Raw genomic sequence first — 25,760 nt, 5'->3', positions numbered from 1 at the left:
AAAAAGAATGAGAAGGCTCTTGCTGTTGTTACAAAACCAGTCAGTGGTGACAAGAATAGTGGTACCCGAGTGGTTAAACTTCACCAAATGCCTAGGTATTATCCTACTGAAGATGTGCCTCAAAAGCTGTCGAGCCACAGCAAAACCCCTTTCAGTCAGTACATGAGGAAACTGTGAGCTAGAATCACTCCTGAGACCTTCTTGATCATCCTCAGTGGACACCACAGAGGAAGAGGGTGGTTTTCCTGAAGCAACTGAGCAGTGACTTGGTATTTGTGACTGGACCTCTGGACCTCCATCAAAGTTCCTCTGCATGGAACATACCAGAAATTTGTCATCACCACCTCCACCAAAATTGGTATCAGCAGTGTGAAAATTCCAAAACGTTTCATTGAAGCTTACTTCAAGAAGAAGCTGCATAAACCCAACACCAGGAAGGGGAGATCTTCGACACGGAGGAAGAGAAATACAAGGTTATAGGGCAGCGCAAGGTTGACCCAGAAAGCTGCGGACTCGCAAATTCTGCCAAAAACCAAAGCTGTTCCTCAGTTTTAGGGCTACCTCCAGTCTGTGTTTCTGTGTTTTCTTTCACAAATGGAGTTTATCCTCACAAATCGGTGTTCTAAATTTCTTACAAAGAACCTGATTAAATAACTGATCCATTTACAAAAATAAATAAATGGTTTCTCATCAAGAATTGGTAATTCAGTGCTGAAAAACAAAACAAAATTGTATGATCTTCCCATAAATAGGAGAAAAATAATGATTCAGGGAACTGGTTTTGAAAAGAAATAACGTAAAAATTTTAGAGACCTAGTGAAGTAGGCAATGTATTTCAATATGAGGGAGAAAAAGAAAAAGGGCATTGAAGCCTCTGAAGAATCAAGATGCTTCCACACTGTACAGACTCCCTTACCTGATCAAAGGCTACAAAGTGTGTTTATGAGAAGCAGGAGGCCCTGTAGACCCAAACAGCAAAGGAAAGTATCTAAAAGCATCTTTTTTTTTTTTTAAATTTTAATTTTTATTTAATTTTTATTTTTTTTTTAATATATGAAATTTACTGTCAAATTGGTTTCCGTACAACACCCAGTGCTCATCCCAAAAGGTGCCCTCCTCGATACCCATCACCCACCCTCCCCTCCCTCCCACCCCCCATCAACCCTCAGTTTGTTCTCAGTTTTTAACAGTCTCTTATGCTTTGGCTCTCTCCCACTCTAACCTCTTTTTTTTTTTTTTTTTTTCCTTCCCCTCCCCCATGGGTTTCTGTTATGTTTCTCAGGATCCACATAAGAGTGAAACCATATGGTATCTGTCTTTCTCTGTATGGCTTATTTCACTTAGCATCACACTCTCCAGTTCCATCCATGTTGCTACAAAAGGCCATATTTCATTCTAAAAGCATCTTTATGTCACTTCCAAATGTCCCTCATGGGCATCTAATTTTACTATGATATTTAACAGCTATTTCTGAGTAACATTCGTTCCTACCTGTACTCAAGTGTATCATTAAAAAGGATCTCCAGTTGTTCTCATCACGATGGTGCTTTGAGTTGAAGCAACGGTATTTATGATTGTAGCATAACTATAAACTGATGGAAAATAGAAAAGGCAAGAACTGGGCCAAGATAAAAGGTGGCATGATTGATCATTAAACACTAAGGTAAACAGCACAAAGTCACTTCAAGTAACCAAAACACAGAAGGTTGAAGTCCAATATTCCACATTTCTTAGACATTGACAGCCATGCCTACCAGATGCCAAAATGCCTGTGCTAAAAGTAGAAAAATTCAGCCCACAAGATGGTGATATATACACAGTTTTACTAGGAATGAGAAATTGAACAAAAGACCATGGGGGAGGGGAAGAAAACAAAATGGTTAGAGAGGGAGGGAGCCAAAACATAAGAGACTCCTAAAAACTGAGAACAAACTGAGGGTTTATGGGGGGTGGGAGGGAGGGGTGGGTGGGTGATGGGTATTGAGGAGGGCACCTGTTGGGATGAGCACTGGGTGTTGTATGGAAACCAACTTGACAATAAATTTCATAATAAAAAAAAAAAAGAAAGGAAAAAAAAAACCTCTTGAGTGAAGGCTTTCAGAAGATTATTACCAATTACTATTAAATAGAAATCACAATTCAACTCAAGAAAAGGGATGGAATCAAAGTCATGTGGGTGGTTTCAAGCCAATTATTACCCAACACAAATGCCAAGACAATAGCATTTTTAGTGTTTTTGACAATAGCATTGTGAAGTTGCTTATTCACGTGACAACACAAAATATGTCATGCAATATTTATGGCAGTCATCTATAAAAGATATTGGGTGCTGGCTCCCATAAGGCAACATTAGCTGAATCAATGGATTTCTGAATATTGCTAATAATATGGGAGCAGACTAATGTATAAAAAGAAGGTGGGAACCATAAAAGGAAGCTATAAGACCTCAGCTACTTTTTGTTAGAGCTGAGTTACAACTAAGTCTGTAATATTAAAGGCAATCCCATTATCCCCCAGTTGTGGGCAATACTTCTGGATAGTACCACTATGGTTCCCTTACTGAATACCCAAAGTGCACTCTATATGGAACTGGGAACAGAACTAGAAGGTTCTCAGAGACTTGAATAAAGAGAAGACTTCCTCCAAAGACCAAACCCAAAGCTGGAGATTTTTTTTTTTTTTTCAACGTTTTTTTTTTTTTTTTTAATTTATTTTTGGGACAGAGAGAGACAGAGCATGAACGGGGGAGGGGCAGAGAGAGAGGGAGACACAGAATCGGAAACAGGCTCCAGGCTCCGAGCCATCAGCCCAGAGCCTGACGCGGGGCTCGAACTCACGGACCGCGAGATCGTGACCTGGGTGAAGTCGGACGCTTAACCAACTGCGCCACCCAGGCGCCCCAAAGTTGGAGATTTTGACCAAAGCCCCTTTGGGAATCTTAGAGATAGGGGATATTATAAAGGTGTTGGTTTGTCTCAAAGCACACATGTACCCATCAGTCCCTTAGCTACATCAATGGACTTCTTCAGTTTACTGGGAAAGAGACTCACTTTCTGTCTTTGTTCCCATGACCTCATTCCGTTTTTGCTGCTACTAACTTGGTCACTGGACCGTGGATAAGCACCAGAGTTGTTTGACCATCCTGACTTCTGTTCATAAAAGCTTTTCCTAGGCCCGTAAGTGAGAAGGGTCTCACCGCATACAGGGGCTAAAACTGCTACTCATTGCCCAATGAATATTAGCAAATGCCAAAGATAAATGTCTCCTCGTTCCTAAGGAAAATTAGAAGAATGGTATGGTTCTGAGTGATATGGTCCTAAATAATAAGTCTGCTTGATTTAAGGAGCTAGCTAAGAGATGTGGTCATAGTTCATTTGTTTATTTGTTTTTGTTTTTGTTTTTGTTTTTGTTTTTGTTTTACAAATGATGGTGAACCTTGCTTTATGAATTGAAAAAGAACGAAAGTAATGATTAACTAGCCATGAGAAGAATTTTGAAAATACATATTCTGATGATCTTGGCACAGATTTATCTTCAGCTTCCTCCTATGAGCAGCATAAAGCCCAGTGTGTATTTGGTGCAATTTCCAATTTCAGATTTCAAAGAAGCTATTCATCTCTGATCTCAGCATTCTACACTTGATCTTACCCAAAAGGCCGAGAAGCGATCTGATCTCAGCATTCTAGAATGAACACAGATAAGCTAGACCATGTTCAGAGAAGTTACACAACAATACAGACACCTGACATGTATTAAGAAGAATACCAAAAGACCCAGGGACAGTGGTCTAGAGAAGATTGAGGGAATACGCAATGCATGGCTCTTTTCAAATGTCTGAAAAATTATGTGAGAGACTAGACTTGTTTTGTGTGGCCCCAACGGTTAGAAAGTCACCCTAAGGAAGAACTTTCTGTCGATAATGGTCAAAGATGAGGTACCATGCATTCCCAGCCCCTGGAGGTATTTTAGCAAAGGGTGGATCCACTCCCTGGAGCTGCTGAAGAAGAGCTTTCAGCCCCCGCTAGGGGACCGGGTGATTGACATACACAGTGTCTTCCAGCTCATCCAGTCTGAGATTCCACAGCTCAACTAACCTCTCATTCTCAATGGTTGTCCCTCCAGGTCAGGGTTTAGGCACATCGGCACATTGCATTGGCGTTTCCCGGGCTGTATCTGTTCTGTGGATAAATAGAACATTTCAGTCTTCAGTGTGGTCAATTTATCACGACTCACAACACAGAGAATTTAACAAATAATTTCTTGGGGCCTTTTTTTTTTTTTTTTTTTTTTTGGTCATTGTTATTGTTGATTATTGATATTTACAGGAAACATCCTAGATGTTAGGGGAGGGTTGTCTGGGCTTTCACTACAAACCTTTCATTCAGGTATATGAAGTGCAATTAAAAGCAGGAGAGCATCTAAAACTGCCCCCCAAAAAGTGCAGATTTTCTACCTCCTCGCCAAGAAAGCTCAGATACTATCATCTCTTGATATGAAATGAAAAAAAAAAAAAAAAACCAACTGAAAGGCTAATGTCACAGCCATGAAATAAATGTATTATGCAACTCAGTAAATACATAAGTGATCATTTGAGGCAATGGCCAGAAAAGTCATACAGAAAACATGCGGAACTGGTAGCAAGGACATGGCAGATGTTTCACTGAGGGCTGGGGAACAGGAAGAAGGGAACAGGGGAAGAAATGGAGAAGTGGTGCTTCCGGAACACTTGTTTCCTATGAAAGATGAGACAAAGAAGCAACCATCGGATGTGCACGGATGGAGAAGAGGCAGGTATTCAACGAGGAAGCAGGTGCATGCTGAGGTGAATCGATCATGACCCAGGTTTTAGACTGCCTTTCGCAGTGTCTACATGATTAGACTTGTTCCTCTGGGGACCAGTGAGTCACTGAGCCGACACGTGTAGTATAAAGTGGCACACCACCTAATACCAAACTCTACATTCATCGATTCTCCCATGGTCTTAGATGCGGGGAAAACTTTTTGTGGCACTAATAAAAACAGGCGCATTGAGATGACGCTCCAGTGGGACTTGGTGGCTAGAGAACCAACTTGGAGAATGGAGAACAAGCCCAGGAAAACGGGTGAAAGAAATCCAGGCAGCATGTCAATGGTGAGTATTAAGTGAGAAGCCAGAGTGATGTGAACAAGGCTGAAGTTTGGCTGAATGGGAAACATTCAGTTAAGTGGGTTATTTGGCATCATGTAGATTTTCTAAAATTAAAATTTGGGTTTGACATTGAGATCTTTTTGCCTTTTTATAACTCCACTAAGTCAATCAAACTAGGTTGCAGTTGTAGTCTGAATCTGGAATGGTTAGCTTAGACTGAGGTACTTGCTACAGAAAACAGAAGCATGGTAAAATAATCTTCAGAGCCCCAGCTCAACCTACCAAAAGTGGGGGGTGGGGGAGGCATTAAATTATCAGAGAACTAACCAAACAAATGCTTCCATTCTCAGTTAATCACATAGTTTCATCTCAGTAGAGGGAGAAACAGAGGGGCACCTGGGAGGCTCAGTCAGTTAAGCGTCTGAGTCTGGATTTTGGCTCAGGTCATGATCTCATGGTTCGTGAGTTCAAGCCCCACATTGGGCTCTGCGCTGTGGGATTCCCTCTCTCTCTCTCCCTCTCTCTGCCCCTCCACCACCCCCACCTCACTCTCAAAGTAAATAAATAAAGAGAGAAACACAGTCCTCTCTGGTGTGGACAGAAAGACCCCACCTAGACCCAGTCAGCTGTCAAGGCTGGTTATCCTATCTTTCTCCTTGTCTCTCTTGCCTGTTGGCTTTGGGCCATTACATTTTTCACTACCACTTACCACCAAAAAGAAGATAAAACAAGAAACCTTTAAAATGTTAAGAACTCTTATAAAGGCCAGGAGAGTTGAAACTATTGGTTAAATGTAGGCTTGGGTATGGTGTGGGGGCCTAATTTATCTAGCTCTCCTTTTTGGAAAAAAACAATGGATGGGGGTGGGGGAGATAAGATAAAATGTATGTGATGATTATAGTTTTGAAAAAATGACAGTATGTCAATATTTTGGTTTTGTAGACATAATTCCCGGCCATAAGGAAGGATATTGAAATAATAATCTCATATAACTATGGCCAGAAAGTCCTAAACCAAGACACGAAAATAGTCTGGTACAGGTGTTGGTCCCCAGAGCATACCACTGTAATAAACTGTATCACTTTCATAGTGCATGTACGTTGCAAAGTGCTTTCACATATGTCATCTTGTAACTCAAATGGCCCCTGTGATTAGAAAAGAGAAACACGAAAGGCAGGCACTCAAAAGAGCAGGCTTGCAAGTTGTACGTGCTCGGAACGTGGTAACAAAGTTTAGAAAATGCAGACTGATCATGTTTAAAATAGACATGTCATGGCAGCCAATTCTTACTTTAAAATTGAGGTTAGATGCAATGCCACTATATAAGCATGAGGGTGTCCAACCTGGTGGCCCTGCTGACTGAAGTACAGAGCTCATATTCCCAAACCTACCGGCGGATCATGACATCGCTAAGCTATGTTGTTAGTATCAGTATTAGTGCTAATATTCCCTTATTTGGGGTACTTTACAACATAGAGAATATTGGTAAACTGGTGTTTCTGTTTGTTAATCCGCATTATAAAATCATAATTCCACTCCCTTCTATAGGCATTTACATTGTTTAACCCCCAGATAGGTAACCTAATATCTGGAATCCGGGTCTTAGAAGAGAAAGAGTTGGACCAGCCTAAACGGACAGACAGGTGGCTCTAGAGCACTGGGAAAGTTTAAATGGACTTATTCATTACCGTAGGTTTAAAAGAAAAAAATTATTTGAACCACAAAACACAAGAGAAACATCTAATCCTTAACACGAGAGAGCAGAGGGGACACACAGAAAGTGGCATTAGCTGATCTGAGAGGTAAAACAAGAAGAAAAGGCTTGACCCACCAGTGTCCCAGTTGCTGATGTTATGGGGGGCGCTAGACTGATGCTCCAGCTGTCGCTTCATTAACTGGCTCATTGTTAGAGCTCCCAGGGATCCCCTTTTCATCTGCCTATACTGAGCTATATGGAGGAAATTAGGACATCATTACTAGGGGGCATAAATTTCCACAGCACACAAAGGCTCTACAAATCCATATAGAATCTTAATTGAATCTTTATTGGCGACTTGTAATTGTTCAGCAAATTGTATGCTCTTGTCCTAGGCAAAAACTAAGGCACATTGCTATTCCCGGTGCCTTTCTTCCCTCAGTAAAAAAAGAAACAGTGCCTATGAGCATTTATCTGTAGTCTGTAGAATACCTACAGTTGCAACAACGTGGTTACTTTCATTTACTTTTTCATTTGTACACTCTGCCTTGTTCCAGAAAGGATTTAAGGCATATAATACTACTTTGAATTTAAAGCTTAACTTCTTTTAAAATGGAGCTTGTGCGTCCATAGTTTAAGGCTCCATTATATCCCCGTAAGGTGCCCATATATATGTGTATACATGTATGTTTTGGACTAAAATGACACATATCAACCCCAATTTTTAGAGAGGGAAATTGAAGCAAATGAAATTATGTTACTTGGGAACCAAGTAGCAAATGGGGTGGTCATAAAATCAAAACATGCTGACTCCAAAGTCAATGCTGTTTCAATCTCTGGGTGAGCCTCTGCCTACTGTTTCGGAAACGTGAATCGAATCACATTCCACAGGTGTATTCCAGTACACATCTTTGTTTTAGAAAATAATGGTAATATTTTTATCCTGCGATTTAAGCATTGACAAATGCCCCACCAAAGAAATGTCAAGTTATGAGCATTTCCAAACCAGAAAAACAATGAAAAAACACTTCTGCCAGTAGACTGTTGAGTGAAAAAGCAACTTGCCTCCTACCCTCCTATGCCTCTGTCAGTGTCCCCATCGGTCTCTGCCACCAGCCCAGTGAGAAAAGCAGAGAATCAGTGGTGTGCCTTTTCTACATGATCCCAAACTCCTGGACATTTGAGAGCATGTGGTTATTCACTCTCTTATGAGGACAATTTCAGAAACCGAAGTTCTGAACTGCAGGCCCTAGAAGGGGATGGTAGAAACCGGGATGAGTGGATGGCCCCTGGAAAGCTTTAAATGTTATACCCAGGCTTCACAATCACCATACCAAGACGGCAACTTGGTGAGATGTGAAATCAATTATAACATTTTGAATGTAATTAGCATGCTGTTTGATTCATGGTAGTCACGGCATGGTTAGCTACAGAAGGATCATCTAGCAAACTGATCCAGAGAGAGGGGTGTGATGGGAATTCTTGTGTCTTGGAATCCATGTCAGCTAAATTCACCAACATGGGAAATCTCTGATTCTTGTTGACTGGCGGAATTTACAATGTTATGACTCACTGGAAATGGTGCAGCTTCAGGTAAAATACAAAAGCAGAAATCTTCTAGAAGGCTTAACCAATTTAAAAATTAGCATGCTCAAAAGAGGACTTAAAACCTCTAGTGATTTCATAATTTCTCCAATTCTCAGTTGTTCGTAAAGACAGCAGAATTCCCTGAGAGTAAAAACCCTTAACGTTTAGCTCCGTGTGTGGGGTGCCTGGCATGATGCCTCCAAGAACACACCAGCAAGAGCCATCTAATACATGCTTTTAATGGAGAGGAGGAGGAAGGTGCAAGCGTAATGAGGCACTATGCTAACTCCAAAGAAGCCAGACTCAGTCATGACGTTAGGATCATGAGACAGTGGATACACTTATTTTACGACACATTTAACTAGCACTCAAGTCAAGCTGACTTAGCCACCCTATCCCAATTTATACCCAACTTGGAATTCTAATTAGAATTTGCTATCTTCTTTTTTTTTTAGATGACTCATGTAAATTAGGAGGAGACAGAATACACTTGCATGATTTTAGTATGTGGGCTTAAAAGTGGGCGTTTTATTATGTTATCAACAGACTTTCATGACAAAAGAGCAATTACATTCAGAACCAGCTGTCCTTCCCTGCTACCAAAAGGGCAAGTAACTGTCACTTGAAAACACCTTCTTAGAATTTCTATAATCTCTATTATAAGTGAATTTGAGTTATTCTAAGGCAGTGGGTTATACCAAAAAAGAGCACGGACTTGCAAATCAAACAGACCTAGCATCAATCCCTGTCTCTATCACTTAGTAGCCACCTGACTTTAGGTGAGTCACTTAGCCTCTGTAGCCTCTGTTTCCTGGTCTATAAAATGGGGTCAATAACACCTGCCACGCGAGGCTGATGTAAGGATTAAGTAAGATAACAATGTGTGTAACCATTTGGCACAGCACCCAGCCAAAAGTACCAAATAAATGGTGGCTATTATTACTACTATGACTATAAAATCCTTGAACAAGGGGTGTCTCTTATTTATTCACCTTTGACCCTCAGTCGCAAGCACAGGGCCCGGCACCTGGCAGACAATACATAGTTAGTGAATGAACGAATGCATGAATGGATGAATAATGAAGATGACGAGGCTGTTCCATACTACCAGTCCAGCACTTAAGTTAGGATCTTTATTTGGTCTTCAGGATCATCCTCATTTAAAAGTCAGTCAGAGAAAAATTAACCAGCTCCTCAGGCAGCGTTCACATGGAACACAAAATAGGCCAGCGCGTGGCATGAGGGCTGGCAGGAAGTGCACCTCTGTATCTCTGATTCCTGCTGAGAGCCTCCCATGCTAGAGTCCCTTCACTGGCCCCACTGAGCCAGGTGGACACTTTACTGTCACCTCAACGGAACTCATGCTCTTCAAGGACCAGATCTAGGACCTGACCACAGAAGGCAGTTTCAAAACAGTTGCCTCCTACAGATCCTGTAGAATTTCATGCCATTTGTATTTTCAGATCCAAAAGGGCTAGATCCAATCATGACACCGGGATCATGGTATATCTGCTACATTTATTTTATGATAATTTAGATAACATTGTGTCAGTGATGGAAGTGATTCAAATTGAACACAGGTGTTCAATGTAAAATTCTGTCACAAACAGTGCTTTTCGTTTATCCCAAAACTAGTTCCGTGCCTTAGGTTTAGGCTAGTCACACACAATTCTTATTTTATTTAATTATGAAATTCGGTGATTAATCCGTAACAAATTAGGATTCTTGGCCAATCAGTAACCGTAGTGATTTAGCAAACACTTGAGATATTGACGAAACTGAGCCCATGCCTCAGGATCTCTGAGATCTTACAGCAGAGTGTCTGTCACCCAGGAAGCTAACACAACATGTATAAAAAAAAAACCCGCCAATACCAGGAGTGTGAAAATTGAAAACAATGCAGTAGTTATTGCTCCAAAATCAATGTATAGGTGAAGCGATCACCAAAGGGAATCTTACTTGATATTGAGGAATGGCTACTTGTTTCTGGCACCCCTGCTTCTAATGTTGGGGCAGATGAGGATTCTCGTGGCATTTCCAAAGTTGAAAGTCCTTTAGTAGAGGGATCTACAAACAGAAACATTATTTAAAGCTCAGGATATTGAGTAAAAGCAAGGTCAAGAACCTTTTCCATATCTTTTCCCTCTTGCTTAATACACCCATTCGAATCATTCTGTATGTTCTGGCCCCGTTAATTACTTTAACAGAATTTTATATACACACTGGTTTCAAAATTCCCCGGAGAGTTGCTTCCACATTACCCTCTGCATCTGTGGATATGCCTCCCAGAGGTTAACAACAGAGCAATTACAGAGTTAAAGCTCCAAGCATGCCCCTCCCGCATATCCTCAAGCAGGTTACTTAGCCTTTCCAGCACTGAATTTCTTTTCATCCACTACCTAAAGACGGTTACAGTTCATTCCACCATTCCACTTTGTCCTGGCAGTAGCCTACTCACTAACTACATCTCAATTATACAGACAATTCTTCCTCCAGAAGATCTTCAAGATACCCCCTTCCCCCCAAAAAATACAAGCCAAAATATGGGTCATGTGATCCTCTTACATAATCCCTGAACACCCTGTCCTTAACCTTCCCCAAACTTAACACACTATAATGGAATTCTCTATATACTTGTCTATAACCTTTGCTAAGCTGTAAGTATTGCAGAGCAGAGATTGTATCTAACTTGGAATAAACAGTATTAACTCAGGTTTTCTATTTTATTCGTTGCGCAAGAAACAGACCGTATCATGTGCTCCTTCTGTTTGACAAACGTATCTAAGAGGAAATATCTTCTGCGTATACTATTGTCTTCTCAATCTATCAGTAATGGGAAACAAGCTGTTCCACATTATTCTAGGTAAAGATGATCCTTTAAAACTTGATAGTTTATCATAGCAAACCCCCTAAAATTCTTTACAAACGTCTCTGCCACCTTAAAGCAACACTATATACTGAAGAGTGAGCAGCCTGGCGTTACCCTATAGGCTTCCATGAATGTTCCATGCTATCACCTGGGGGCGCCCCTCCTACATGGCTTCACGTTCTCAAGCTTCACGGTGATTCAGTCCCATTCTTTTTATATTGTCAATTTTTCTCTTGTCCAGGGTAAGTCACCATACACTCATCCATATGTACATCTGAGGTATGCAGATGCGAGTCTATTATTAGATGATCACTAAACTTGTAGGGAATGAAAGTAAAATTGATCCTGGGTGAGATCCTGGGAGGAAAGTTTTCAAGCACTGATGCTAGAACATCCGCTTTTTGACTCTCAGAGGTCTTTCTGAATAGATATGATTGCCAGATTAGTAATTTCTTGATTAAAAAAAATAAGTATAACTGTTACAGTGTTTCCTGCACCCTCTTGAGTAATTATGCACAAAATGACTACCTGTTTTAAATTACCTTAGTCACTAAGATATTAGAGATTAGGTTATTACTTTTCTCTTAGGTATTGTCCCCAAACCTCTAGTGAAAAACATGCACAATCAAAAAATAATAAATAAATAAATTAAATAAATAAATACATACATACATACACAATCACCTCTCTTCACCCTCATCTGCCTCTGTTTTACGTATGCCTGCTACCACGGCACAATAATCCCACCAATAATATAGAACAAGAAAGCTTAAAGTTCATTTTCGAGAATTCTTTGAAAGACCATTGAGACTTTTAGAGTTTTGCTGTGCTTATTGAAATCTTTGGTGTATCTCTAATTTTAAAGAAATGTAATTTCTTTACTGTAAGGTAGTTGTTAATAATTGCTAGTGTACAAAGATTTCATAAGCCAGGCCAATTTTTGCTCAATCTTAAATCATTTTACAAAACCTTCCATTTGTATACAGTTTAAGACATACAACAAATATTTGAATAGACCTATACACTTAGCTTAAAATATTTTATTCAGTTAAAAAAAATTGTTTTAATGTTTATTTTTGAAGGATAGAGGCACAGAGCATGAGCAGGGAGGGGCAGAGAGAGAGAGGGGGAGACACAGAATCCAAAGCAGGCTCCAGGCTTTGAGCTGTCAGCACAGAGCTGACGCAGGGCTCGAACTCACAAGCTGCGAGATCATGATCTGAGCTAAAGTTGGACGCTTAACCCAGTGAGCCACCCAGGTGCCCCTTTATATTTTTATTCAGTTTTTATAGTGATGTGTAGAAAATGGCATAACCACCCGTTCAATCGTCAAACATTTGCCAAAGCTGTTAGGCACTTGATATACAATCAGTAAACAAACCAGGCAAGAATCCTTGCCTTTGGGAACTTTCATTTTAGCGGGGAGAAACTGACAATAATTAATACACATAAAAGTAAATTTTAAGTTAGAAGAGTAATTCTCTGTAGAAGAGAACCAGAAAAGAAAGGATTCCAAGATGCCAGACCGGTGGAAAGGTGGGGTGTGGTCCAGGCCTCATCGGGAGCCTGGTGTTTGATCAAAGGATCAAAAGAAGTGAGAGAGTGAGCTGGGCAGACAGGTGGGGAAGGCTGTTTCAGGCTGAGGGAACAGCCAGTTGTAAAGACCCTCAGGTGAAGCTATGTGGGGAGGGCTCAAGAAATGGCAGGAGGATTTGCAGAACATGGATGGAACTGGAGGGTGTTATGCTAAGCGAAATAAGTCAGAGAAAGATACCATATGATTTCACTCATATGTGGAATTTGAGAAACTCAACAGATGAGCATAGGAGAAGCGAAGGAAAAATAAGATAAAAACAGAGGACGAAAACCATAAGAGACTCTTACATACAGAGAACAAACTGAGGCTTCCTGTGGGGGGATGGGTTAAATGCGTGATGGGCATTAAGGAGGACACTCTTCAGGATGAGCACTGGGTGTCATATGTAAGACACGAATCACTGGGTTTTAGTCCTGAAGCCAAGACTACACTGTATGTTAACAAACTTGAATATAAATTTTAAAAAAAGAAATGGCAGGCAGTCACTGCAGCTGGGTAGAAGCAATGTGGTGACAGAAGCACAAAATGAAGTCAGAGAGCTAATGAGAATCAAGACCACACAGCACTTCAGGAATATAAAGGACCTAAGCTTTTACTACAGAGGAAATGGGGAGCCACTGGAGGGTTATAATCAGAGGAATGGTATAAATCTCATGTTTTAAAGGCTTGCTCCACCTGCTGTGTTGAGAAGATATGAAGACAATAAGGGTAGAAGGTAGGGGACCAGTTAGGAAGCTGCCACCACTGACCCAGGTGAGAGGTGTTGGTGGCTCAGGGCCAAGTGGAAGAAGGGGAGATGATAAGCAGGGACCAAATTCTGGGTATATTCTGAAGGTGGATTAAGGTGCCCTGACAAAATTGAGGATGCCCAGTTAAAATTTAATTTCAGATAACCAACAGATAATTTTTTATTATGACTACATCCCGTGTAATACTTGATAGATATGGCTCCAATTCTTCACTCCTCCTTGAATCCATGTCCTTTGTCATGTGACTTACAAGTTCCTCCCTCATAAGAGGCAGGGTATATTTCCCTCCTGATTTGGGGTTTGGCCAGGTGATTTGTTTTGGCTAATGAAATGTTTGCAGGCATAGCATGACCAAAGGCTTGAAAAGCACCTGTGCAATTAGGCTTGCTGTCTTGTGCCTCTGCCATCATCATGAGAGGATACTCCTGAGCTCCAAGACTCCCAGGAGGAGGTCGGCCACCCAGCTCAACTCAGCCTAGATTAGCCAATCCACAGTAACCAATAGACTGTCCAATTAAATGAGTACCCATTACTTATCCCTAGATGTTGCAGAGATTTTATGCTTGTCACACAGCATTCTTCCAGCAACTGGCAACTGATGGAGTTGTCTCAGCATACAGACAATACGTAAAATCATAAAAGTAGACGAGATCACCCAGAAGAGTGGGTGTAAACAGAGGACTGAGACTGTAGGGCACTCCCTTATTAGGGAGATAAGGAAGAATCAACAAAAGAGTTTGACAAGGACTGACCACTGAACAAGCAGAAAATAAAGAGAGTATGGTATCGGAGAAGCCAAGTAAAATGGGGAGAGGCGGGTAAGAGCTTAGAACTTACCACTGGTGACCTTGTCAAGTGATGTTTGGGTGAACCACTGGGGATGAAACTTCATAGGAATGATTAATTCTTTAGAAAAAAAAAGAGTGAGGGGTATCTAGATGGCTCAGTCAGTTAAGCGTCCAACTCTTGATTTCAGCTCAGGTCATGATCCCAGGGTCATGAGATCAAGCCCTACACTGGGCTCCGTGCAGAGTGTGGAGCCTGCTTGGGATTCTCTCTCTCTCTACCCCTTTCCCACTGGTGCCCTCTCTCTCAAAAATAAATAAGTAAACCTCAAAAATAAAAGAGAAAAGAATGGGAGAAAACTGGAGATAATGATTGTATAGGCAACTCTTTAAAACATTTTGCTAAAAGGGGAGGAGCAAAATGAGATAATAATTGGGAGAACTGGGATCAAGAGCTTTTTTTGTAAGAGAGAAAAATAAGATTATGTTCGTATGCTCACGTGAAGAATACCTTAGGAAGAAAAGCCTAAGGAGGGAGAAAGAAAGGAGAATTTCTAGGCCTATGCCCTTGAGTAGGTGAGAGAAGTGGAATCTTGTCCACATGTGGAAAGGCTGCCTTTAAACAGTAACCAGATAGTTCACCTATAGCCCAAGCCAGAAAGGCCAGGTGTACAAGTGCAGACATTGGAAGGCAGGCAGAGGAGGCAGCAGGAGGCTGTGGACATTTCTTCTGATTCTGTCAAACAGGAAGAGTAATCGAAAGTTTGGAAACACAAGTAGCCAGGACACAGTCGCTTAGGAGAATGGAAATGTGAGTGGGCCACAGAAATATGGTATGATTGCCAGGTAGTTTAAAGAGCCAGTTGAGGTCTGGCGTCATGAATCTGAAATGAGACCAGCCACTATTGGTATGTGTTTTTCTCCAGTCACACTCATCCAATACCTATCTGTACCTACTGCACCTACAGATGCTGGTAGGTGGAAAGGTGGATCTGACAAGGTTGTGTTTAGCCAAGCAAGCCTGAAAAAGCAAAGGCCAGGGAGGATGCAGCACCGGGGAGGGTTACACTGATTGACCTGAGTAAGGAAGAGGAGAGGAGACGTGAAGTATGGGAGGGACGTGAAAGACAGTAGGACTGACACAGCGTCATCCAGAGAGAGGGAAATAGAAATCAGAGAAGAGGAGACATGAGAATGACATGGAAAGGCTGCACTTTTTGGCAAAAACAAGGTCTGTGACGTGACCATGGGAAGGAATAGCTGAACTGGGGTGGAGGTTAAAAACCAGTCACTAGGGCAGACAAATTCAAGGAACTAAGAAGCCAGAGCCTCAGAAGAGTCATCTACTCTAATATTGGAATCACTAAGAATTAAGGCAGAAACAGTTTAGAAAAGAGTGAAAAAAGAACCAGGAGTGAAACTGTCACCAGATTAAAAAAAAAAAAATCAGGGGTCAGTAATATGAAGTTCAGAGCTGGGTGTTTTCAGAAGTAAGGTGGGAATGGTCTGAAAGGGGCAGTGATGAACAAGGAAGGTGCTTACCCGTGACCCAAGCCCAAGGGCACAAGGCAGTGAGGAAAACTGTGTCCTCAGGGAGAGCTGGTTTCCTCTGGACTAGGGCATGAAGGGAGCCATCAGAGGAGAGAGCATATATGAGATTTTGCTCATGAAGGACGAGGGAAGGATTTCAGTAGTTAGCGTAAGTTGGAACAAAGGTTCAGAACAGGAGATGTGCAGAGCCTTCTGGAAATTAGAAGGGCAACCTGGGCCTTCCTGCAGGGACTCACATGCATGAGACAAAGTGCTCGATGCGGTTAGACCTGGTGGTTCAAGGCAATCAGCAGTGGTAAGGCTCTGAGTTTGGAAGGACTAGGAGCCTCCCTTTACTCCAGCTGACAGAGGCAAGAAGGTCTGGGGAAGCCTGTGTCTTCCTCTGAGAACACAGGCCTCCTTCCAGCTCCCAGATCTGTGTGTCTGTGGGAGGTGGGATGCTATACAGATATAAAACTGTGACAGTACTGCATATCTTAGAAACATTTTAAAGACATATTACCATAATTGTCAGGTGCTTTCCTCTTGTTCTGATAACAAATGTATTAATATGAAACCAATCTCCCCCCAGGTAGCCTGGGGAACAGTCTGACATAGGATGAATAAAGGAGGCAAAACACACACACACACACACACACACACACACACACGCACACGCACTACAACCTATATATCATACACACCCACTCTGTGGACTTAGTTTCTTATATATCCCCCCTATAGACTTTATATGGCGGACTTAGTTTCTTATGTATCCCCCCTATAGACTTTATATGGCTTCTAATATACCTACCCTATAAAAGTCTATAGTCTCCAGGTCAATGTTTTCCTTCATCTATATGTAGCAATTTTCCTGGCTCCAAACAATCAAAAGGTTTACCAGTTTCCCTAGAAACCTTCTTAAACGTTCTTGTTATTACCAGGATCTTATTCTTCCTGCTACCTGGAAAGGGTCTTCCCATGACCCTTTCCAAATATACTCATGTTCATTCAACAGATTTTTACAGACCCCTTTCAAGGTACACAGCTCTGTCCTAGGAGGTAGAGAACAGCTGGAAATCTCAGGAAATGACCGGGGTGAATAAAAGATCTGAACGCCTCGTCTTAGGAGTTGATTTTGTGTGGAGCCGTGGGAGAGGAAGGACTAGAATCAGGGCAATGGTTCTGGCACTGCTACTGCCTATCTGTGGGACCGGGCACATGACTTCCTCAGAGTGTCTCCTTGTACAGAAAAGGACAGGTTTTCCACTACAACTTTCCAAGATCTTTGCCAGTTCTCAGCGATCCACATGCTATGAATCTACTACAATAATCATCCCTGGCCAATTTCATTTTTTCTAACAAGCCACATTATTTTGTTTGTTTGTTTGTTTGTTTGTTTATTATCTGAGCTGAGACACAAAGTGTTGTGATCAGCATTCTGGTAACACTGCAGAAGACTGTGTTTTAGGATGAGGTGGACTATTGGCTGGCCACCTTTCCAAATTCTCTTTCTTAAAAACAGTGCATCCAAGGAAATGTGAGAAATGACTCCTGAGGCAGGAAATCCAAGTGCTGTGACAACTTCACCATGAACTGGTGCCCATGAACTAGGGTCTGGGTTGTAAGCTGGGTTTTTCGGTTCCTGAGGACACACAATGCCCACCAGACTACTGACGTTTGGTTAGAAGATGCAACCAGCTGTGGACCCTACATGATTACAGTCAAATTCTTAACCATTCCCAAACGCTCTTTGCTTTTCTGTAGCCCTTCATGTTTGCTCCTTCTTTGGACTACATGTCAAAGCTGGCTGAAATATAGGAAAACAAAGAGAGCAAACAGAGTTCAAATTAATGACTTTTTCTGTTTGGAAGGAAGACTGCGATGATATTTGGGATATCTTGATATGAGTTAACTATTTATTGCCTCTTCTTGCCAAGGAGGCCAAGAATTGACTGTAAAGCTTTAGAAACAACAAACACAGAAACACTGATGGAGCCAACAGAACCACATCTGAATCCAACACGCTCTAGTAAGCAGGAGGCATTCGGAATGATTCTGAAGCAATTATAATGTCACTCCCTGACATTATAAGATTGAGACTTCGATGCCTAGTCAGTGAGAGACCCTAACAAGAAAGAGGCACAGACTCGATCGAACACAAGGCTGGGAGAAAAGAGAGAGAGGCGCTTACCTGGATCTTTCTGTTCTCCCAGCTTGTCTAGAATGTTGAAGGAAATGTCCAGGTACTCTCTCTGGATGGCACTGACAGCGATCTTCCTCTGTTTTCTCTGCCTGGGAACAATCTGGATCTTGAATTCGGACTCCTCAGCGCCCTCCTCTTCGGTCTTCCTCTCCGGATTCTGTTCTGTATCCGATTCGGCACTGGCTTCCCCCTTCTCACTTTCCACTGGGTTCTCAGCATCCTCGGGGACTTTGAGGAGGACGGTTTTTGCCCCTGAACTTGGCATCGGCCCACTGGGCTTCTCCTCCTGGATGCTGGGCTCTGGGCTGTCGTCCAGTGACACCTCAGGGAGAGCATATGACTTCTGAAGGAGGTCTCGTTTCTGCTTCAGCGTCAGCGGGCTGCCACAGGGAAAGTCCTGTGGCTCCCCCGGCTTTGATAATTCTGCGGAGTCCGTGGGATCCTCCAGAGCTATGAGCGCCGAGTCCGTGGCACCTGCTGACTGGTTGTTTCCTGAGTCCTTGGAAGAAAAGTCTTTGGAACAATCCTCCATGCTCACTTGCACGAGGGGAGGCGTGCTGAGGCTGGGGACAGAGCGGGGGCTGGGGACTGAGGGAGAGGAGGTGGCCTTCTTAGCAGAGGCCCCCTCATTTCCTGGGCCCGTGATCTCCTCTTCTTCATCGCTCTCTACTATTCGGAGAGGGGGAAGGGGCTCAAACACAAGGGAGTCGCTGTCAGACGTTGAGAGCACCGAGCGTTTCTCAGGCCCAGATGTTGAATCGGAGGACAAATCTATCAGATCTAAATCCTCTTTAGGAGCAGGCTTTACAGGAGAATCAACCTTGACCTCAAACGTCTCCATGCAGTTTAACCGAACTTCGGGTATCACGGGCCTGCGAGCTTCCTGGAAACTTTCCATTGCTGGGTTCTCGGGTGGTTCGGGGTCGTCGGGCCGAGTAGCAGAATTCTGTCTGGGACGTCCGTGGTCATGTCTTTGCATGATGTAAGCGGCATGGACGGGAGGCTTATCTAGGTCACACCGGTCTATGCAGGACTTCCTCCGGTGCTCGTCTAATGTAAACAAGAGGGAGTCTGCATTCCCTATATCAAGAGATTTTTGTTTTAAAGAGCGCAGCTTTTTTTTCTGAATGCTTTCTTCTCTCACACAGTGCAGAATGCTGTCTTGTAATGCACCCGTTTCTCTATATTCGGCCAGTTCTATTTCACCTGATTAAAACAGAAAAAGCTAGTACTATTTTACTTGGAGACGTCACATTTTTTCCCCCTCATACTTGGGCACACAATTGGCATAAATCACAACCACAATCCCGGCTCCAATAGGAGGTAAAACTGACTTTCTGGCCAAGTTTTTATAAAGTTCAATTCTAATTTCGAAAACCAGAAAAACTCTGGAATGAAAGAACCCGAAATGGCAGTTTAAGATCTTATTTCCATAATCAGGCTTCAGGATAATTCCTCAGCTCTATTCATTTGTGCACAGGAGAGGGGAATCGCTTTTGGCTGAGGCAGATCTAGGAAACTGTATTCAAATTGTGTGGAAGAGAAGCAAACATTTTGCAACAAATCAAATCAAGCAATGGCCCTCTAAGACGATCATGACGTTAATGATGTATCCATCCAGTCACGTATATATATAAATGCATATATATATATACTGTTTGTGCATACATATATATAAAATCAACAGTATTAAAATGTGTAGTAACATAATAAAATTAAGATTTCACCCCAAACAAACGGTAGAGTACAACATTTCTGCATAAAATTACTAAGAGGAAAAAATTCATACTTCTCTGAACATTCATCTCAACCGGCTGATATTTCACCATTTTGCTGCCGCCTATTCTTTTCAATCTTGCAAAAAAAGTTTGAGACTCTTTATTGCAGGGTCCAGTAGGTGTATCATGAATATCAGATTCATCAAAAACACTATCTTCTTCTAATTGGGGAGAGAAAGTCAAAATTACACTTAGGAGGTTATTCTCTCTTAGGCTGTGTCTACACAAGCATTTCAACGAAAGCATGAGGGAACAAAGTCTGAGGTGGTTTCTACACCAGCTCAAGTTCTGGCCACAGCTTGGTATTTCATCCAGATGTCAAATTATCCAAATGTTGACAGAGCAACCTGTTACAAGGTGGCTCTCATTTCCCATGTGACAACTGGCAGCACTTTCAAGAGAGGCATCTCAATATTCTAATAGGGCCTTCGTGGGGACACTTTTCCAATGCTCTTAAAATCGGATAACGCATACATTTCGGGAATCTGTGACACTCCTTGAACATGCCTGCTTTGGGTGAATTTTCAGGCTAATTTGGCAAAAGAGAATTCAACACAATGAGTAGGTCTTGCCCTTTCCAAAAACATATGCCTTCCTGGGATTTGAGAACTGGCATAGACACAGCCTAACAGTACATGCACCTTATACTTTGTGAATGCAAAATACTGTACTCTACATTTGGTAATGAGACACACGACACACAGAAAAAGCTTAGAGAAGCCACTGGTCATTTCAAAAGCTCCACAAATGAGTATGGACTGAAAGAGTAAACAAAGGAAAAAGAAAACAGAAAATAACATTCCCCCCTATTAAAGTAAGACCCTTCTCTGGGGAGTTTGCCATGTGTAACTGTTATGAATCCTAGAAAGCCTCTTTGACGCCGATGATCCTGAGGCTCCGTAAACAAACCTATCACTTAGAGTGCCTAGCAAGATTATTTCTGGTACTCTTTTATCCCTATTTAGCTACTTTTAAATCAAAGATAAACCCAAAAACATATTAATGAGGAAAGGGTTGCCATGTTGCAACCCACAAAGTTCAGTTGATAAATTTTCTTCTTTCATCCTTTGGAAAAGCCAAAGCCCTATACAAAGCAGCAAAACAGAACAAAACAAAACAAAACAAAACACTACAAAAATGCATTTAATACCACAGTAAACATAATTAACCTACTAGTCAAGGTGAATATCACTGAAATCATAGTACTTGGCCTATTTTTATGTCTATCCATATGACAAAATAAGGCTCGGGTGTATTATAGCGATTTAAGATTCCTTGAGCATTCGGGGAGTACAAGAGAGAGCCAAATTTTAAGCATTAATCCTGTCCTAAGACACAAGACTCTACCACTAAATGAAATTTGAAGCAGCAGATGATAGATAATCATACTAATCTCTTTGGGTCAAATAATAACTAAGTGTTAATGATCAAAATGATACAAAACGTCTGCAAAGAAGACAAAGCCTATCAGATCCCCACGTTTCTGGGGAGATGCCACACAATGATCTGTTCTATTTCTTTACATCCTTTAAAAAATATATTCCCTTTAGAAAAATACAGTTTTCAAGGAAATAGTTATGTGACTTCCGTTAGGTAATTTTGAAATAATTCTCAAAACATACTGAATGAGAGATGGAAGGACTTCAAGATGGCTCCTCCCATTCAGAAAGGCTCATGTGAGACTGGCCCAAATGCTGAGCCCAGATTGAGGACCTCTGTAGTTTAATTGAGTCTGTCCAATTTTCCAGAAACTAGGACCAAAGCTGGTAGACAAGATATTCTTCAGGAAGGATTGGAGTGCTACCAGAACTTAAAGAACTTCGGTCTCACAGTTCCCGTCTACGGCCAACCTAGATTCTTGGACCTTTCAGCAATAAATGAACACTGGTCCAATCCATCCTAGTGAGGTATTTCCAGAGCAGTCCTAACAAGTCAGAATCTACACAAAGGGTCATGGGGTGCTTGGCCTTCTCCCAGGATTAGATTAGATGATGTCACCTTTTACAAGTCTAGACACCTTGTGACTTGCACTCAAGACATACACCTTGGTTCTTCATCTCTCATCTGAAAACATCCAGGCTGGGATTTTACTCTATCTAAAGTTTCATTCTACTGCCTTCTTTGCAGAAAAGCTATCAATATAAAAAGTGTTGATACTGGAAATAATTTAAACCCACGCAGCAAAAATTGCATTTCAGTTGCCGTAAATCAATTCTTACTGAACAAGGAGGCTAGGAAGAAGCAATTGAGCGAATTTAGATTCCATTCAAATCTGTGAGCACAAAGTTCAGGAGGAAACTAGAGACGACAAGATTATGGCTCATGGTTCCACGGAGTGCTGACCAAGATGTACTTCACAGCCCAAAACAAGATGCTTCCAACGCACAGGAAAAGGCTTACAGAGGCTACTTAACCAAACTGCCGACAATTTTTTTTTTTTACAACACATTTCTCATGAAATGGGCTTTAGAAGCATATCAGTTATTTCTCTGGAATGCTCATTTAAAAAAAAAATTAAAGCAGCAACATTCATAGGAAAGTTGGAACGTTAACGAAGCAGTAGGCGGTTTTTTGATTCCAGAATGATACCAGGGGGCGTTCCACTATCTCCTGAAAAACATTGTCCAGAAATGTATTACATATTCAAGCTAAGTTTGGGGTAGAATTGAGATAGGTAAAGTACCTTTTTCTTTTTCGCTGTATCTGCTTATGTTACTGTTGTCACTGTACAAAGGTCCTGCCGTGGCATGGGGCTTGCAGCTATGATACTGTGCATTGAGTGTATTGACTGTTATGTGAATCAGATGCAGCAGGACCTTGCTGATATCGCAGTCTCGGTATGGGTACTGCTCAATAAAATGGAGGGAGAAAAATATAAACAGTTATTTTGAAGGGTAAGTTTTTCCACTTGATCTTGCTGGATGTTTTTCTCAGTACTTCTCGGGGTGATAAAAAGAAATATACAGAAAAGCAAAACCGTTAAGTTTTTATTATGGTCTTATTTTGACAAGGGATCACATTCCCTTCTACTTGTACCAAACCACAGACGGCAATGCGTGCCAGTTCACAGTTACAATTCCTTTCAAGGAAATTCTCTGGCATGAACGCAATTTTAAATATTTTCTTTGTTTTCTGACATAATAATTAAAACAAAGATAAAATCTGAGATTCTGACCATAAACAGAGATTGTTGATCTCAGTAGCCTACAATTTGTTATTTTTTGTTTTTGACATTTGTAGCACCTCCACTGGCCTGGTCTCTATTTCTATTTCTATTCCCATGGATTTTGACTTCTCAACACTAATTGTACATCATGATTCCTTCTCTGAAGGTCAAATGACTCTCCTACAAAATTCTCAAATTAGATCTCTTCAGTGTTCTCCTCTCTAAGAGAATCATTGCACCCTAAAAAGGAGTGACGACAGCCACTCACCTTGTAAAGGATGACAAGCAAGGCCTTCAACCACATCTGCCGGATGTGAGGTTTTAGGGACCAGAGGGAACAACGAGGTGGCTGTTGGAAATAATGCCGTAGCTGAGGACAAGAGCAGTATTTGAGCACCTGAACCACCAAGGGGAGAAGGTGTTTGCCCAAGTTAATGTTATAGTCCATAACCTGAAAGAGGAAATATACTAGTAACTGAAGGAAAGCTGTAAAGAATGTTCGCAAGCCTAAAGGAAAATTTGAACCATCAGAACAATAGGCAAAATATTTAAAAGGCATTTCACAAAATATTAACAGTAATGGCCAATGAACAAAGAATGGGAAATGTTAAACCCTACAAGAAATAAAAAACTTGTAAATTAAAATCATTTGAATCCACTTAATTATCTAATTGTTTAATGTATCCACTAAATTATGAATTAAAAATAAAATTTTATCTATTAAAATGTCCTATTAAACTATTAACTAGAATTAAACTAGAATCAATTAAAACACCCACTATTGGTAATCACTGGGGAAAACAGGCATTCTCAGATGTCACTGGCAAGAGTATTATTCAACACAGACTTTCAGGAGAGCAAGTTAGCAATATCTATTCAGAAGTAAGAAAAGGTACTTACAGACCCCAATACAGATTTAAATAAATCTTAAGGAAAAAATCAGACAACTGTTGCAAGATGTATACATAAAGATATCCAGCCTTATAGTCACTCCAAATTTGAAAATAACCTCCATAGTCAACAATACGAGATTAGTTAAGTGAAAGATTGTTTGTATGACAACACTATGTAGCCATTAAATGGGATATGATACAAATTTATTTACATGATATCAACTTCATAATAAAGTTTAAAAGAGGTTACGTATATTTATCCACATGTATAATATGATCCCATTATTGTAGAAAATATGTGCGCGTATACATGTATATATGTATATACGAATGTATATAAATTTGGAGCCAGCAGTATACACCAAAATGTTAGTGACTTATTTTGTCATGGGTTTCCTGGAGATTCGTATTTAATCTTTTGCTTTATTAAAATAAATATGCATAATATAAATATAGAAAGAGAGTAGGGGGTGCCAGGGTGGCACAGTCCATTAAGCGTCCAACGCTTGATCTCAGCTGAGGTCATGATCTCAGGGTTCATGAGTTTGAGCCCTGTATCGGGCTCTGCACTGACAGTGCAGAGCCTGCTTGGGATTCTGTCTCTCCTTCTCTCTGCCCCTCCCCTGCTTGTGCTCTCTCACTTTCAAAATAAACTTAAAAACATTTTTTTTTAAAAAAAAAGAGAGTAGTGAGGGAAGAAAAGAGGAAGGGAGGGGAGTCTGGACCTGAAATGGAGGATCCCTTCATCATAAACAACTGAGTATTCGGGTTGATCCGTCTAGTTACCAGGATCAGCAAAAGACAACTACGTACATATTGCTGCCAATTTGCTTATCTGTGTTCATTATATTACAATCTATTTGAACTAATTGATAAAAGCTACCATCACTGAGCTCCTACCATGAGACAGGCACTGATTAAAGGCTTTGCAATATGGTGTCTCTAATCTTTCAAAAACAAAAAATCTGTTACTAATGAGCAAAGAAGCAGGGGATGCCTAAGGCCATAACAGTTAATAACAGTGGCAGAGTTGAAATTCATAGCAATTTCTCTCTAGCCCCATGTTCGACACCCGTTGCAGATTGGTTCTGGAGAGTGAGATTTGTAGCACTGGTCAAATTAGGCATACATATACCCAATAATAACATTAATTCTGCCCTCTATCCGTATCTGAAAGGAATTCTCACAGTGGTGGATAAGATACGTGTGCAGGATGTTCACTGCTGAGCTGTATGGAGTGGTGAGGAGATGGGAGCAATATGAGTGTCCATCACTGGGGGAATGACTATCCATCACGGGGGGACTGGATAGTTAAAGCATGGTAAACGTACACCACGGTGTAAAATTCAGCAGTTAGCAGTAACAGACAACACGGAAAAAGCCAGTGATGATAATGTAACATGGAGTAAGTCGTATGATTAACTCAATTCTCCACTTGAAGCCAAAAAAGATACGAGATTTTTAAAAACCCATAAACAAAAATTCTACACTCCCTTACTGTTTAATGGGTAGAGTTTCAGTTTAGGATAATGAAAAAGTTCTAGAGATGGATAGTGGTTACATAACAATGCAAATACACTTAATGCCACTGAATTATATACTTAAAAATGGCTAAAATGGTAAATTTTATGTTAGGTATGTTTCACTCCTGCCCCCACCCCAAAATTCTATACTCCCTGTAAGTCTTACTCATCTCATACTCCTTTCCACACACCCCTACCTGATAAAGTGACTTGTGTAAACCTTTACACAAAACCAATGTTGGCCAAATGGAAC

The 25,760-nt window shown here is 41.1% G+C and overlaps 1 protein-coding gene across 10 annotated transcripts in view; it reads right to left on the bottom strand.

The window, feature by feature from the left end:
* UNC79 (unc-79 subunit of NALCN channel complex) overlaps positions 1-25,760 on the bottom strand; it is a 262,094-nt gene that overhangs the window by 70,212 nt on the left and 166,122 nt on the right. For 5 of the 10 annotated variants that reach the window (XM_060620631.2, XM_060620624.1, XM_060620625.1 and 2 more), the window contains 7 exons: positions 23,360-23,542; positions 22,609-22,771; positions 19,937-20,086; positions 18,136-19,353; positions 10,371-10,478; positions 6,960-7,076; positions 4,095-4,178 (listed from right to left, as the gene is read on the bottom strand). In XM_060620631.2, coding sequence (XP_060476614.1) covers positions 4,095-4,178; positions 6,960-7,076; positions 10,371-10,478; positions 18,136-19,353; positions 19,937-20,086; positions 22,609-22,771; positions 23,360-23,542 — 2,023 coding nt within the window. The remainder of the gene's footprint in view (positions 1-4,094; positions 4,179-6,959; positions 7,077-10,370; positions 10,479-18,135; positions 19,354-19,936; positions 20,087-22,608; positions 22,772-23,359; positions 23,543-25,760) is intronic. The other 5 variants (XM_060620629.1, XM_060620632.1, XM_060620627.1 and 2 more) reach the window with 4 other exon arrangements.

This window comes from Panthera onca, chromosome B3 (genome assembly GCF_046562875.1).
Source record: "Panthera onca isolate mPanOnc1 chromosome B3, mPanOnc1 haplotype 2, whole genome shotgun sequence".
NCBI lineage: Eukaryota > Metazoa > Chordata > Mammalia > Carnivora > Felidae > Panthera > Panthera onca.
The sequence above is the reverse complement of the archived record's forward strand: the minus strand, read 5'-3'. Positions and strand labels throughout refer to the sequence as shown.